Source organism: Arctopsyche grandis, chromosome 12 (genome assembly GCF_051622035.1).
Source record: "Arctopsyche grandis isolate Sample6627 chromosome 12, ASM5162203v2, whole genome shotgun sequence".
Taxonomy (NCBI): Eukaryota; Metazoa; Arthropoda; class Insecta; order Trichoptera; family Hydropsychidae; genus Arctopsyche; species Arctopsyche grandis.
Genome location: NC_135366.1, coordinates 28,393,880 through 28,408,517, shown reverse-complemented (window position 1 = coordinate 28,408,517; position 14,638 = coordinate 28,393,880). Strand labels below are relative to the sequence as shown.

The 14,638-nt window shown below is 33.2% G+C and overlaps 1 protein-coding gene across 1 annotated transcript in view; it reads right to left on the bottom strand.

Annotated features, from left to right (window-relative positions):
• Window positions 1–14,638, bottom strand: part of LOC143920490 (irregular chiasm C-roughest protein-like) — an 86,158-nt gene that overhangs the window by 25,696 nt on the left and 45,824 nt on the right. Inside the window, exons 5-9 of the mRNA XM_077443368.1 lie at window positions 11,731–11,931; window positions 5,535–5,622; window positions 5,374–5,462; window positions 3,921–4,023; window positions 2,198–2,331 (exon numbers count right to left, since the gene is read on the bottom strand). Of these exons, the coding sequence (XP_077299494.1) occupies window positions 2,198–2,331; window positions 3,921–4,023; window positions 5,374–5,462; window positions 5,535–5,622; window positions 11,731–11,931 (615 nt within the window). The remainder of the gene's footprint in view (window positions 1–2,197; window positions 2,332–3,920; window positions 4,024–5,373; window positions 5,463–5,534; window positions 5,623–11,730; window positions 11,932–14,638) is intronic.

The following is a 14,638-nucleotide window of genomic DNA, read 5'->3' as shown; positions in this document are numbered from 1 at the left end:
TCAAACGCTGAAATTTTCAGCTCAAACCACTCCAAAGCAGAGAAACTGGGATAGAGAGAGAGAGAGAGAGATCGTTCTAGCTAATTTTATGAGCCACGAAATATGTTTGGAATTATTATATTAAATATTTCATTACTCGCTTTTTGCTCATGTTTACATGCAAGTATTTCGATACTGTTATAAATGAAATCGCAGAATCATATATACATATATAATTTTATTACATTTTATACCAGGAAGGCCTCACAGGTAAACCCCAATGCGCCTTCCTGGCCAATTACAAACAATACATTATTTTTATTATACAAGTCGCTGAATTACGAGACACTGAAAACTCGCCAATTAACGAGACATCTATGAACTGTACATACATTTTATTGTACATTAATCATACTCAAATAGTGGTGACATAGTAGGTAGGAAGGTTTTTTAGCCAATTTTTAATCGGGAACCGTTTCAACAATGAAATCGGAGAAAATCGGCAAACTCTATTAGGAAACAATCGACTTGGAGTCACAAATATCCAGGTCTGACCAGCAGCACTACAGATATACTCGGAACAATTCTTTTCAATCGAGGTCAACTCATGGGATCGAACCCGGCGCCTCTCGGTGTTACGCAAAAACTTAACGACCGAGCTATGCTGCTGGATAATATCACTATTCTATCTGTGTGTGTGTGTGTGTGTATCTGCGATAACGCTCGCCGTACTTTAATATTCGTTTCGATTCGATATACATACATATGTACGTCACAGCTAAAACACTTAATAACGAAAGAAAAACTTCTATATATACTGTTTGCTACCAATGTCTCCTCTAGGTCAATAGTCTCAGTGCGATTATCTATTGAAAATTTATATAATTAATTGATTAATTAATTATTCTATTGCTGTTTTATATTGTTTATATGTTGGTAGTTAGGTAAAGCCCGCTTTAAAGGTCTGTAAAGAATTTGACCCTTACAGCCCTCAACATGAGGCCACCACACTCCCAACTAATACAGTATAAGAAACCCTTTCGTCCGAGAACGTAAGAATATTGCACAAGAACAACCACACATCACTGCTTTATTACTGGTAGTTTTTATCATTTTTTCTTCATATTAAACAATTAATTTTAAATATATTTAAAAGGTATTTGAAATCGCATGGGTTATGGCATATTAAGTTATTATTAGAGGTAGGACCGGAAGCGTGTTGTTTATTGTTCAATTGTTGTAAATCCTTTGTAAAAAAGGTTCGGCAAACCTTTAACAATGCATTTACAACATTTGAACAATAAACAGCTACCTCAGGGTCCGGGCTTTAGTTATTATGTAAATAAAAACCATGCGATGATATTTCATCGGGTACAACACTAGTTTTATATAATACAGCAATATTAATGATGAAAGTTTTAAAATTCTAGGGTTGTAGGTTGTAGTTTTTGGGTTCACGTTTTGATCGCATTTATTTGTTTGCTTATATTGAATTATTAAATAAGAATTATGGCGAATTCAATTTATTCAAATATTAAAGGAAGATGCATCAAAGTTCTATTAAGTTTTGATGCATAGCAATTTCCGTAACTTGAGAGTATTCAGAATTCAATTTTCATCTAAAACAGCTCATAACTGAACTATACATATAGTCAATTCGATTTGAATATGAAAAAATATGTACATTTATATACGAGTGAATTTATTTTACAATTTTAAATGAATTAAATGCGCGTATAGAATTGAGCATTTTCTAGAATGTATTAAAGTGATGTAGGTTTCAGTTTAATATTAGAAATTATTTTGGTTTATATTATATTATATAACAATTTCCGTATGTCGCTTTTACTTATTACACTTTAAAACGTTACAGAAATTTGTCATAAAACGAGTTCGCAGCACTTGAGAGTGTTGCGGCTTTCGTACCACTATAACTTTGCGAATTTACTTTGCGGCACTTTTTAACGTATTTTTATCGCACACTCGCCATTTTTTTTGCATAGTTCGATCGCGAAATAATGGCCCTTGATGTGTGGGAAAAATCAAGCCCAAGAAGCCTCACATCGGACTTTATTATCATCGGAAGAGGGGCCCGCATGCCATTACGTCTCGGTAAGTGTCGTACTCGAGATACGACCGTAATTATACTAATGCGTCGCCTAGAGCAGCGCTTCCCAAAACTTATCAAATATTAAATACTAATAATGGATACACTCACGCTCCATCTGTCTTGATCTTCGTGCAGCCAGATGATCTGGGGTGTTGGATTTCCCTCGACGTCGCAAGTCAAGGTAGCGGCTGCTTCCAAATCCGACTCTACGTCAGAAGGTCTGGTTCTGAAACTGGGTCCATCTGCAAGGAAAACGTGTGCTTGAGTGTGTTCGGCGAAGGAAAATGTTGCTGTGTGTGGAAAAATTTGCGGGAAAATTTGAATTGATCGCGCTCATAAGGCGAGACCGAGTCAAATTTTGAGTTGCTATTAGGAGAGCGAGCAAACTTGGTCCCCGGATGCTAAAATAAACAAGAAATTATGATGTACTCCGACAGGGAAGTTTCCTCGGTGTTGCCACCGACTCGTTACCATCCCCTCTGTATGCTGTGGGTAGGGGTGAGGGTAAAATTTAAAATTGACCCAAGTAGAAAGAAAAGAAAACGCAGCTAGAGCTGGCCGTAACGAAGAAAAGTGGGGAATGAAAACTCGACGTACGTACGTTGGGAAATTGTTGCAGATAATTGCGTTTTCGCGTATGATGGTATTACGCTTGAACGTATTATACCTACCTTAAGGATGATTATTTTGTGTATTTCGGAGTGAAAATATATAATTTTATAATATTAGGGCGAATTTTAATATATACGTGGACGCCGAGTACCCAAATTAATATTTTCTTTATTACTCAAATTTTAATAAAACCGTGTAACATTCACAAGAATGAAATTTCATATTGGTTTTATAAGTGAAAATATTCTTATTGCACGGGAGGGGAAATTAATATTAAAATTTCATGAATTTCAATTAAAATTTTAAATTTACTTCCAGTACATATTATAAATTGAGAACAGACTACTACGAATTACTGTTAGAATATTAATCACTTTTTGTTTTATTTATTTTTTTGGCCCTTTAAATATGTGTGATCTTCACGAGAAAATTCCAATATAATCATTGTATTAGTGTCATGCAAATAAAAAATAATAGTGGGATTTTTTCCCTGAAATAAGTCAAAAATGCTGTTACCACAGATTTTTTTCCAAACTACCAAGGGTATAAATTTCATTTTTTTTATATTAAATAATAGTAATTTTAGAAGTTTATTATAGTAATAAGATTATAAAATGATTGTTTTAAAATAATCGTGACACAGATTACAAATTATTAAATTAATGTAACAACACTAGTATTGCACAATCACTTTTTTAAGGCAGGTCTTTAGTTTTTAAAATGCGAACTAAAACATTTCTTTATGATTTTTTACTATAATAATTTCAAATATTAAGCTTCTAGACTTCATTTCTAAATATTCAAATCAAAAGTTAGTATTAAACAGTGGAAAGTATCGGCATTTGAAGTTTTGAAAATCATTTTTGAAGAATCGTCATTTTCGCAACATCAAATGTCATTACACATTACTTATTGCAATTTAGTTAGTATATAAAATAAAGATCACACACTGAAGCTTTGGTACATGAAATTATTTTAAAATAAACGTTATTAAAAATAGCAAATATTCATATTTTATGAAAAAGCTACTTAAAATTTGGTCTTCAATGATCATACTCGTATATGTAATATGTCAATTTTTCAATAGGTTAATAAAATTTAAGCACAATTAATTTTTTCCATATCTAAATGAAAAATTTGCCGTTGCCGAATGGTAGCGTATTATATTATTTTACATATGTAAAAAGCTTTTTAATATAATTCACATATCGATACTTACAGGCAACGTCTAAGGTTTCCGAATCTTCACTCCTTCCGACTTCATTATGAGCTTCACATCTCACTATCGAATTGTGAAGCTCTCTGGTTACATTATCGATTACCTGAAAAAAAAATAAAAAAAAAATATAAAAATGAAAAATCACGTTAAATAATAAACGAGCCATGCGTTCAATTTTCGTCTACCTAATGTTAGAATTACATAGTCAGATTACGATCATATTCACCTAATAACACCGTTTTACGATTCAATACTCGTCCACTAAACATACCAATAATGTTTATTTTTATAGGCAAAATCGCTTCTATAATAAAAACTAGAAACGAACGACTTCGTGAAATGAAAACGAATGATACGTACTTATGTTTAATAGCGCGCGCTCGAATTTATGTCTAATATCAATTTTATTCCTCCAATTTTTAACTATTATTTTTTAATTCCGAAAATTGAATATACAGTGTATTAATTTAAATTGTTTATGTCATTGACGCTGAAGGTTTTTGATGTCGATTTTTCGAAAGATAGTCGCACTTCCATTTTCATCAAAGCTAACGTTTCACAATATTCTATTTTAAGTTTGGTATAAGTTTGCCCCGAAAGCTTTATTTTGTGCGGCTTTCAAGATACGTTTCCTGTATGCATGTGCGAGTGCTTAAAAAATATATTTTCATTAAAAATAAACAAAGTATACTTAATGGGGAGAGACCGAAGCGGTGGAACAAAAATTTTTTTTGCTCGAACTCGCGGAAAAACTCGTCGAAAACTTTTGGATTTATTTCTCCAGTTTTATTTACTTTATATTCCGCGTTTATAATTTGCACGAGAGTCTTCGTACAAGTATTTTTCAACGGTAATGTTTATTTCAGACGCAATAAAGAAACTAGAATTTCCTACGACTATAGAGCGCGAAACTCGGTAAGGGAGAATCGCGTGCCGAAATTGGTCCAACTTTGCGAGTAAAATTTGTATCGAAAATGGCATTCTATAAAATTTTAATTGCATCAAATATATAATTTAAGTCCTTTGAAATATTTGCATCGAACATAATATCAATGTATCTCGCAAAAAATATAGCACTTTATACAATTGTGCCAAGCGCTCAAAATATGTATCGAAAATGTTGGTGAGTATTGGTCGTTTGAATTCAATAGCTTAATTTGTACAAATAGTTGCGAATTTCAATTAATTCGCAATGCACGCATTTTAATTACACCCATATTATTTCAAATTGAAACATTGTGATTGGATTTAACAAAAAATAGAATTTTGAGTTCGAAACAAAAATGGCACGCTTGATTTATTATCAAACCGAACAATAGCTACTCATGAATCGGACGCGCACTATTTATTGCATTTCGATTTGATTACTATCAGGCCTATATTACTGGATTTTTCAATAATATAATTTTAGAACCACTATTATATCGATAAAATAAGTGTTAAATTAGCTTACCAATTTAGTGGAGTGATTTCCGGGAATCGGTTCGTCGTTTAAGAACCACTTGTAAGTGACTTCGCTAGGATTGGCCTCTACTTTGCATTCTGAAAAAAATATTATGAAAATTAATGCAATGCAAAAAAATTGTATATAATAAATCTAGTAAATATACGTACCTAATTCTAATTGAATCCCTTCCTTTGCACGTCCTCCTGTCTTAGGATCTAATGGTACTTTAAGCGAAACCACTGGTGCATGTCTCACCTAAAATAAGAATAAAAAGTATTATAAGTCTTCGAGTCTTTGAAACAATATTAAATATCTTTTGAACATATTATAAAACGTGGTTGATGTCATCTGCACTGTTGATATTCCTTTGAAACGTCTTTCGAGCAAGAAATACCGGTTTTATTTCAATATTCATCAAAGGCAAGTGAATTTTATTAATATTTAACATTCTAACGAGAAACTTCTATAGCTTTTGATAAATTTATAATAATATAGATAAAATATTTGATTTCATTCTACACTCAAGAAACTTCAATAATAAAGTTTATGCAGATAATACTAAAAGATTCAACTTGAAAACTAATGATGAAAATGAACATAGATCAATTCGAAACCATTATTAAGGCAATACTTCAAATTGAATAAATTAAGCTAAACTTAAAACTTTGATCATTTCAATTTGTATAACTCTACTAAAATATCATGAGAATATAATATAATAATCTTTTAAAATGAAAAACAATTAATTCCGCCACCAAATAGTAAAACAGCACACCATTATTTTTACATACGGCAAGTATACAAAGCATGGAACGTCACTTTAAAAAAAAAAATAATACAATAAGCACTGATTACTTTTCATGTCACAAAAAAATTCCTCATAAAGAACGACATCCGTTTTATGTAACTACATCATTACTACTGTATTTAAACAAATAAACAAGTTCTAAAAAAAAAAACGATAAAAAACCTTGACTTGTATCGTATGATCGAGGCGCACGACGGGAAATAGACTCAAGTTTTTAATATTAACCGTAACGATTTTTTTTTATTTGTGTCTAAAATCTAGAGCTCGAAACGATCCCGAGGCTTTTAGGTCTCATCTCATATCGAAAAAACCAAAAATAAGAGGAAAAAATTCACCAAACAATCTCGCTCTAGAGCGCGGACAGACTATAAATAATTCCGGGCAAAATGCTGAGTAAATACTTTTGTGTTCGGCAAAAAGAGTCCCGGTGCGATTGTCTATTACACATAGCGACGATGAAAATAAAGAGGAAAAGTTAAATTTTCATTTTTCACGTCTACAAACATCCGAATGTCAAATTTTCACGATACAAAAAACAACATTATTAAAATCGTTGCAGAGCCGGACGGGAGTCAACGTGAATAGATTACAGTATTCATGGAATTGAAATGTGGTCGAAAGCGGGAAAAATCGGTGAAATCATTAAATTAATAAAGTAAATAAATAGATAAAAAAGTTCGTTTACAATTTGTAGTTTTGTTTCGATTGGTTTCGGCGTTTTCAGTTTAATTAGCACGTAGCGAATTCGCCACGCTGCGTTGCGTTTGTCGGTTTGTTTTAAATACAAAAAGGTGTTTCAGAATCGATTTTATGAAATGTTAACTTCTATAGAAATGGTATATTTACATAAAGGAAGTAGTACGTCATGAAAACACAATTGCTTTTCGCACAAAAAATGGTTCACTATGGTCAATTTCTTAGAAAAACCATGCTTTTTTGCTCTCTTGCTTTGAACACTATTGGAATGATCTATTTTTATTTGAAAAGCATTCATAAAAATTATAGCTATTAAGTCATGACATTTTTTTATCATGTTTTTCTGCTTTTGCTTTTTTATATTTTATGCATGTTATTGTATTTTATTTTTGTATTCTTCTCTTTTTCAAATGAAGGCCATTGTGGCGCATTAGGTTCTTCCTGTAATGCCACAATGGTACAAAACGAAATATTTCAAAGCATATGTATATATGTATAAACGGAATAAAAAAAGGTGTTTGAAAGCTTAACAGTATTTGTAATAAATATTAATAATATAAGTAAACAAATAAATGATGTATGTCTTTTATATTATGAATTTAAGTCATATTATACATATTTACACTGCAAGATTTAAAAACATGCGTATTTTCTTATGTAGGTTTTTATTTTGCGAAAATATTTTGAATTATAATAGTTACAGTGTTTTGATGAATGTGGTAAAGCCTAGTTTTTAAGAATATATTTAAAATGAGATGACAGATTTCGGACTTAAAAATCTTAAAAATTTGGTTAATATTAGAATTGACAAATAATTTTTTAAATTTTCACATTGAAAAACAACTAGCTATGAGATTGTTAAAATGAAAATATTACATTTTTTGACTATAAAAAGTACACCCCTTTTAACAAATAGGTATAATTACATAATATCACGATTAATAATGCATATGTATGTAATAAATAAATTTGAATACGTGTTTGTAATAAATTTAAATGAATGCCATAATTCATACGAAAAACATCAAAATAATAATTTTAAAAACTATTCTGATTATAATTGCCAATTTTATATCCTATTATGCACCATACATAAAAATGTATGCTAACTATTCAATCGTATATACATATATGGATTTAATTAAAAAGTCTGTTGGGCAGATTTTAAATGAAGAATACATAAGCAAACAAATGTAAATTGAAATTATAGTAGTGACTATTAATTGTATTGTATCTATTCAGTATCTTATATATCGAGTAGGTACAGTAAATTCTGAATAGAAGACAATATACCCGTTTAACCATATGCTTTTCTATATATATAAAATTGAATGTCTGTTTCGTATAGGCTCCTAAGCCACTCAACCGATTACAATGGAACTTTCAGAATTTGTTTTATGCATTTCCGGGAAGATTACTGTGAAAAAAAAATCGCACAAAAACGGGAACGGAAACGGGAAACACGGGAATGAGTGTCATTGCAACGCAATAATTTCAAATGTTTTCGCGTCGCGATCTGCGTTGTTGAAATTAACAAACAATTGCATTATTTCAAATGTGTTCGCTAGCAGCGTTTTTCCGACAAATGGGAACGGTAACGGGAATCGGATGCGTTATTGTGTCATTGAACCCGGCATGGGTTCAGCTAGTATGAAATAAAACTGATTTTAAAGCATTTAAACAAACCGTAGTTTATTCATACGCCAGCCAAAATAATAATCAAAATCTGAATACTTCAAAAACAAAATTCCCATAAAAAGTTGAACCGTATCTTAACCACCTGTCTACAGGTGGGTTTATAATGCAATAAACTCGAACATTTAATACGCCAATATAAAAGTTTCGAAATTAGCAAAAGCCAAGTATGAGAAAATACAAAAAAAAAAAAATAAGTCATAAGCGCCACTCAAATAAATTTATTTACGACAACTAAGGACGAGATGAAGCCGCATATTGACGCCCATAAAGGCTAACCTTTATGGCGCGTGTCGTCGTTTCCTCACACACGGGATGCCATTAGAGTAGAGGGGCTCGACAAAGAAAAGCTCCATGTGCGCATTGTGGCCGGAAAATTTTAAAATAACGCACCCACGGGGCAAAAACGAACCAGCCGGTGGTCGGGAAGGGGTTGATATCGCGTTTGAAGGAGGCACTAAAGCGAGCATAAATCGCGAGAGCGTTGGAAAAAAAAGTAAAAAAAAAAGTAACGCGGTAATTTATGGGTTACTCGCGCGCTCACCTAACCCGCTGCTATCTGTTGTGTTTTTATTTTTTTTATTCGTGCTCACTTCGATTTAACGAGTCAATTCATTTTACATACGCTTGCATTCTTCGCCGTTCCGTTATGTTATTCATGAGGCCGGTCTGTGTTGCTAATATGTACTACTGTGTGTGTGTGTGTGTAAATTATTCAAAAGGTAAGTGCGGTAGCTGTGGGACAGGCTGTATGGGCACGTGTAAGAAGTGTAAATTCAGTTGGGATGCTTTTGAAATGGAAACTGTATGATGATGAAGCAGAAGAAGGAAGTAGAACTCAGTAGAAGGAGAATACAGTAGAAGTAGTAAGTAAGTTAGTAACACAGATTACCTAAACTAGGGTTGTTAGGCGTCCCGATTAATCGGGATTGTCATCAGTTTTAAGTCTCGTGTCCCGGTGTCCCAAACAAACCTCTCGAGATGCCCAAATGTCCCGGTATACTTCTTTTTACTTATCTCCTTTACGTTTCACATTGTTAGTGGTTTCCTGTTAGTGGTCATTTTTATCTCTTATCCGATCGTTTTCATACTTTGCCATATTGCTCATTTTGGTCATCAATATACGTTAATGTATCGTCTGCCATTACGTTGGAGATAAACTATCGTATACAATGCGTATCAAATATCCAGAATCTCGGGTACGGTGACATCTATGACGGTACGGCAAGCTACTATAATCTTCAACCTTTTCGCCTTCATATGGCCATTTTAGATTTTAATTGTTTAAACGCCTATAATTCACTCTATATTTTATAAAATTTGCTCTATAGGTTCTCGTTATCTCTAATATTTAAATATTTATAGTTTTAACTCTCATATGTATATATAAATTTCAAATTTGGCGTCTAGCTTCATGTAACACGATATATATATATTGATTTATGGCCAAATATGTCAGATCTGACATTTCACGGCTAAAAGTATATCTCTTCACGGAGTTTTATCTGCGAGATAAGCTTACATACATACATCACATACAATTATTTTTAGTTATCAGCTGATTTAATTTATCTGATGATTGAAAAGTTCATTTCTGTAAATACATAAACTCATTTATGGACAATCAAACATTGATAAACTATTTTTAAAGCAAATCATTAATTAAAATATATAATTTGTAAAGAGACTTTGTATATATGTATGTATGTATCCTTCGTTCGTTCGTTCGTAGATCCGTGACGTCATTGAACAAATGATTTGATTTATATATTTTTCGATTCGATTCGATTAGTCGCTGATTCGCCTAGACGGCAAATACTCAGGGGGCGTAGAGGGCGTAGCCCTAGACGGCAAATGCTCAGGGGGCGCAGAGGGCGTAGCCCTAGACGGTAAAGGTTCAAGGGGGTGCAGGGGGCGGAGCCCTAGGGGGCGCAGACGCCGGGGGCGTCTGAAGAAAAAGCACCAAAAACCTTATTAGATGTTTTCACTAATCTTCTCAGTGAAGTCTATCTTTGGTTTCTTCATCTATAGAAAAGTCAAAGATCTGATTTTTTTGGGGGGCGGGGGGTGTTCCGGTTTGACTTGCATGAAATCTGACAACCCTACCTAAACCCAATCTGCTTTAGATCATCGACTTTGGAGAGTCTTTAATTAATATTATGTATTAGATGTATTATGAGCCTTTACAAGCATTGTAAAAAGGTTTTTGAGCTCTTTTTCCTATTATGCTGTACATTAACATTAGAATAATATAATACTATGATTACTAACAAAATTAAATTAAAATTGTAAAATAGAAAATGATCAGTAGATCAGTAGCTATTAAAATAGATATAAGATGTTTTGTGAACATAATTTAGTAATAATAAAAAGCATTCAAAAATCAAAATCAAAGTATGTAACTTAGTGTGACCAATAGTGTCTGACCAATCTATCTGTCGTAGAAGTCGTTGCCTATGTTTTTTTACAAGGCTCTTTATTGGCTTCACTTCGCAATCGATACAATATCTATTCCTATAGTCTTTCGATCGTTTCGAAGCTTTGTCATTTTGCGCGGTTTGGTCAACGACGGAAATTTAAATCGATTCTGATAGTTCGATGGTGAAAATTATTCGTAATAGACAAGTTTAAAAATGTTACAATTTTGACCATCTTGAAATCTAATGGTAAGTCGTCGTATTTATCTGCCTTTCTGTCACCCAGATTTTAATTGTTTAAACGCCTATAACTATCTTTTTCTCACTATATCTTATAAAATTTGCATTATATACTTTCATTATTACTCATATATATTTTTACTTCACTAATAGGTTATATAATGAATGTTAAAATGTTTACTATATCGTAGCAAGCGATTTTACTACGCTAAATCGTAAAATTTTTTGGTTGTATATTATGTACATATATTAATACTATTACACCAGCACAACTGCAGATCAAATTTTAACGACTAGCGAAATTTCTCCCAAAGGATTTTTCCACAAATAGTATTAATAGTTGAATAGTATTAATATACACAAAAGCTTAAGTCTTCACATGGTTGTGGGTAAAGTATAATATTAAACGTGCAAAATAATTAATGCCCATTATTCGTTTCACTGAACATACGTACATCGTAACTCTACTGTAAATTAATGTGATGTATATAAAATAGAGTTCATTACCTGAAGGTGAACTGCAGCGGATCTGTAAGCCCTGTCTGCCGTATTTTGGGCTTGGCAGGTTAAAGTCAAATTGTGATGGCGTCTTTTAGGTGTAAGTCTCAAAATTGACTTTGCCGTTACCCTTCTGCCGTCTGGTAGGACTTCTGTGACGTAGTCTAAGTTTTGGGTCATCACATTGCCCTCGCCGTCTATCCACGTGATCTAGAAATAAAAATGAGATTTTTCATTATTAAATAAATCAAGATATGTATGTGTATTGCTAGTTGAAATGCTCGGCGTTGCTCGAGCAGATAAAAGTTGAAAACGTTACAGGGAAAGATAGAGAGCTTTTAAAGATAACTTTGTGTTTTGCAGTATATGTAAGTATACACTTTAAATGCTGATTGAATACTAATAACCGTTGAAATAAAAGCTCAATACTCAATAGTTTGAATCGGTATAAGTCTATACAACATTTTTTTATCATAAAAAAAGTTTCCCGATCGCTCGCACGTGCGGGAATCGCGTCGAACAAATTACCGGGAATTCCCGGGAGCGCGCGTGCACGCGCTCTTTTCTTGCCAACTTTTCGCATTCTTCGAATCCTCCGTTTATCTTCAAACCCCCTCTATATATTTCACCCACCCTTCGCCCTTGTAGGGTGGATTTAAGGGTGGGGGGGGGGGTGGTTTGGGTGAGTTTTTAATCCTTCGACTGCGGCTGCCATCGATTTTAGATAACCTTATTACGACGCGGCCAGACTAGTCCAATTAACCGACCGGTCTAGTTCTGCTAACTCTCTTGAACGGCACCGTGGCACGTGATTCTCAAACTCTACACGATTTCCTGAAGGATTTCTAGATTTTTTTATTTTCATTTTAAAATAGGTCGTATTGCGCTTGTAATGACATGTGTGTTGATTTTTTCGTACAAAAAGTTCAGCATAAAAACATAAGCAACGTTTTGTACTGTACTACTAATATATAACATTATCAAACGTGAACTTTTTTATACTAACTGAAATATATTCGACTGAGACTAAAAGTAAAACGCTACGCGTCATATTAATTTACAGACCTATTGCTATCATCTCGGCTATTCCCAAAATTTTCGATAATATCCTTCACCGTTTGATTCTTTTGCAGTTCAAAAGATTGTTGTGTGATGAGCAGCATGGTTTTTCACCATGTCGTTCCACTACCACTAATCTTGCCTGCTTTTCATATTATACCATGTCTAAAGTTGACCGTGGACAACAAGTTGATGTAGCCTACTTTGACTTTCGAAAAGCATTTGATCTTGTCAACAATGACGCTCTTATGATCAGATTAGCTGAAGTGGGCTTTTCTCCACGTCTTCTTAAACTCTTTGCTTCTTATCTTAGTGATAGGAAGCAATTTGTTAGATATGGTATTTATGAATCTCCTTCATTTTTTACGCGATCTGGTGTAACTCAGGGGTCCACCTTAGGCCCTTTACTATTTACAATAGTCATTAATAACCTCCCAAAACTACTACGCAATGCTTCATGTCTCTTGTTTGCTGACGACGTTAAACTATTCTTTGCTGTTAAGGATGAGAGGCAAGCCTCTCTCCTTCAAGCTGATATTAACGCTGTTTTAGAGTTCAGTTCCAGTTTAGGGCTTGAACTGAATACTAGTAAATGTGCTATTATGAGTTATGGACGTGCGAATTCGCTCTATTGTCACGGATATTCCATTGGATCCGTATTGTTGAAGCGCGTGGAATCAATGGTCGACTTGGGTATCACTTTTGATCCTCAATTCACCTTTCACAACCACATCAAGACAATCGCTGACGTTTCCTTTCGTCGACTTGGATTTGTCTTGAGATATGCTAGATTATTCTCCAACCCCTTGTCTTCTCGCTTGCTTTTCAACTCGCTTGTTAGAAGTAAGCTAGAGTATAATGCAATTGTGTGGAATCCGCATGAAGCAAACTACTCTCTTATTATAGAAAAAGTGCAAAAAGCATTTCTTCGTTTTCTTTATAAGAAAGAGTATGGGTACTACCCATATCTCTATCCTACTCCTTTCCTTTTGGGCATGCTTGGGTATAATTCCCTTGAACTTCGGAGAAACTTCTCGTTAATTCGTTTCGTTCTCCAGCTATTGCGTGGTAATACGTCATGCCCGTTGTTGTTGGAACAGTTGGGACTTTATGTCCCTAATAATTATGTGCGTGGTAGACATCATCATTTAATGGTTGTACCTGCTGCTCGCACAGTCCTTTTTCGAATGGCTCCTATTCCAAGAGCTATTCGACTTCTCAATGAAATCGTTGCTGCTGTCCCTGAATGTGATATTTTCCACCTTGGGGAGCGTAGATTGTCGGATATTATCTTAACATATTTATCTGGTAACCTGCGCTCATCATTACTTTCTTAATTTGAATGTGATGAATGAGTGGAATCTTAATCTACTCTCTTCCATTTGGGCCTCGCTGTGATTTTATTTCTTATTCATATTTTGTTTTATTTTATTTTATTTTTTCTTTCTCTTTTGTACATTTTTATATACTATTTTAATTTTGATCAGTGTAAACAAAGAATGGGATTTATGGATTTTATTTTTAATTTTTACACTTTTGTTATTTTTTTTTTCTGTCTGAATGATGTATTATTTTCCTTTTGTTACTTTTTTTTATTATTTTATTTTACCATGTTTTCTGCTTTTGCTTTTTTCCTTTATTTACAGTTTACTTGTTTTTATATCATGTTTTTATATCTTTTTCAAATGTAGGCCATTGTGGCGCATTAGGTTCTTCCTGTAATGCCACAATGGTCCAAAACTATTAAATAAATAAATAAATAAAAAAAAAAAATTTAGTGATTTATTTATTTATTTAAAGTTTGGACCATTGTTGCATTACAAGAATTCCTAATGCGCCACAATGGTCAAAAATATAA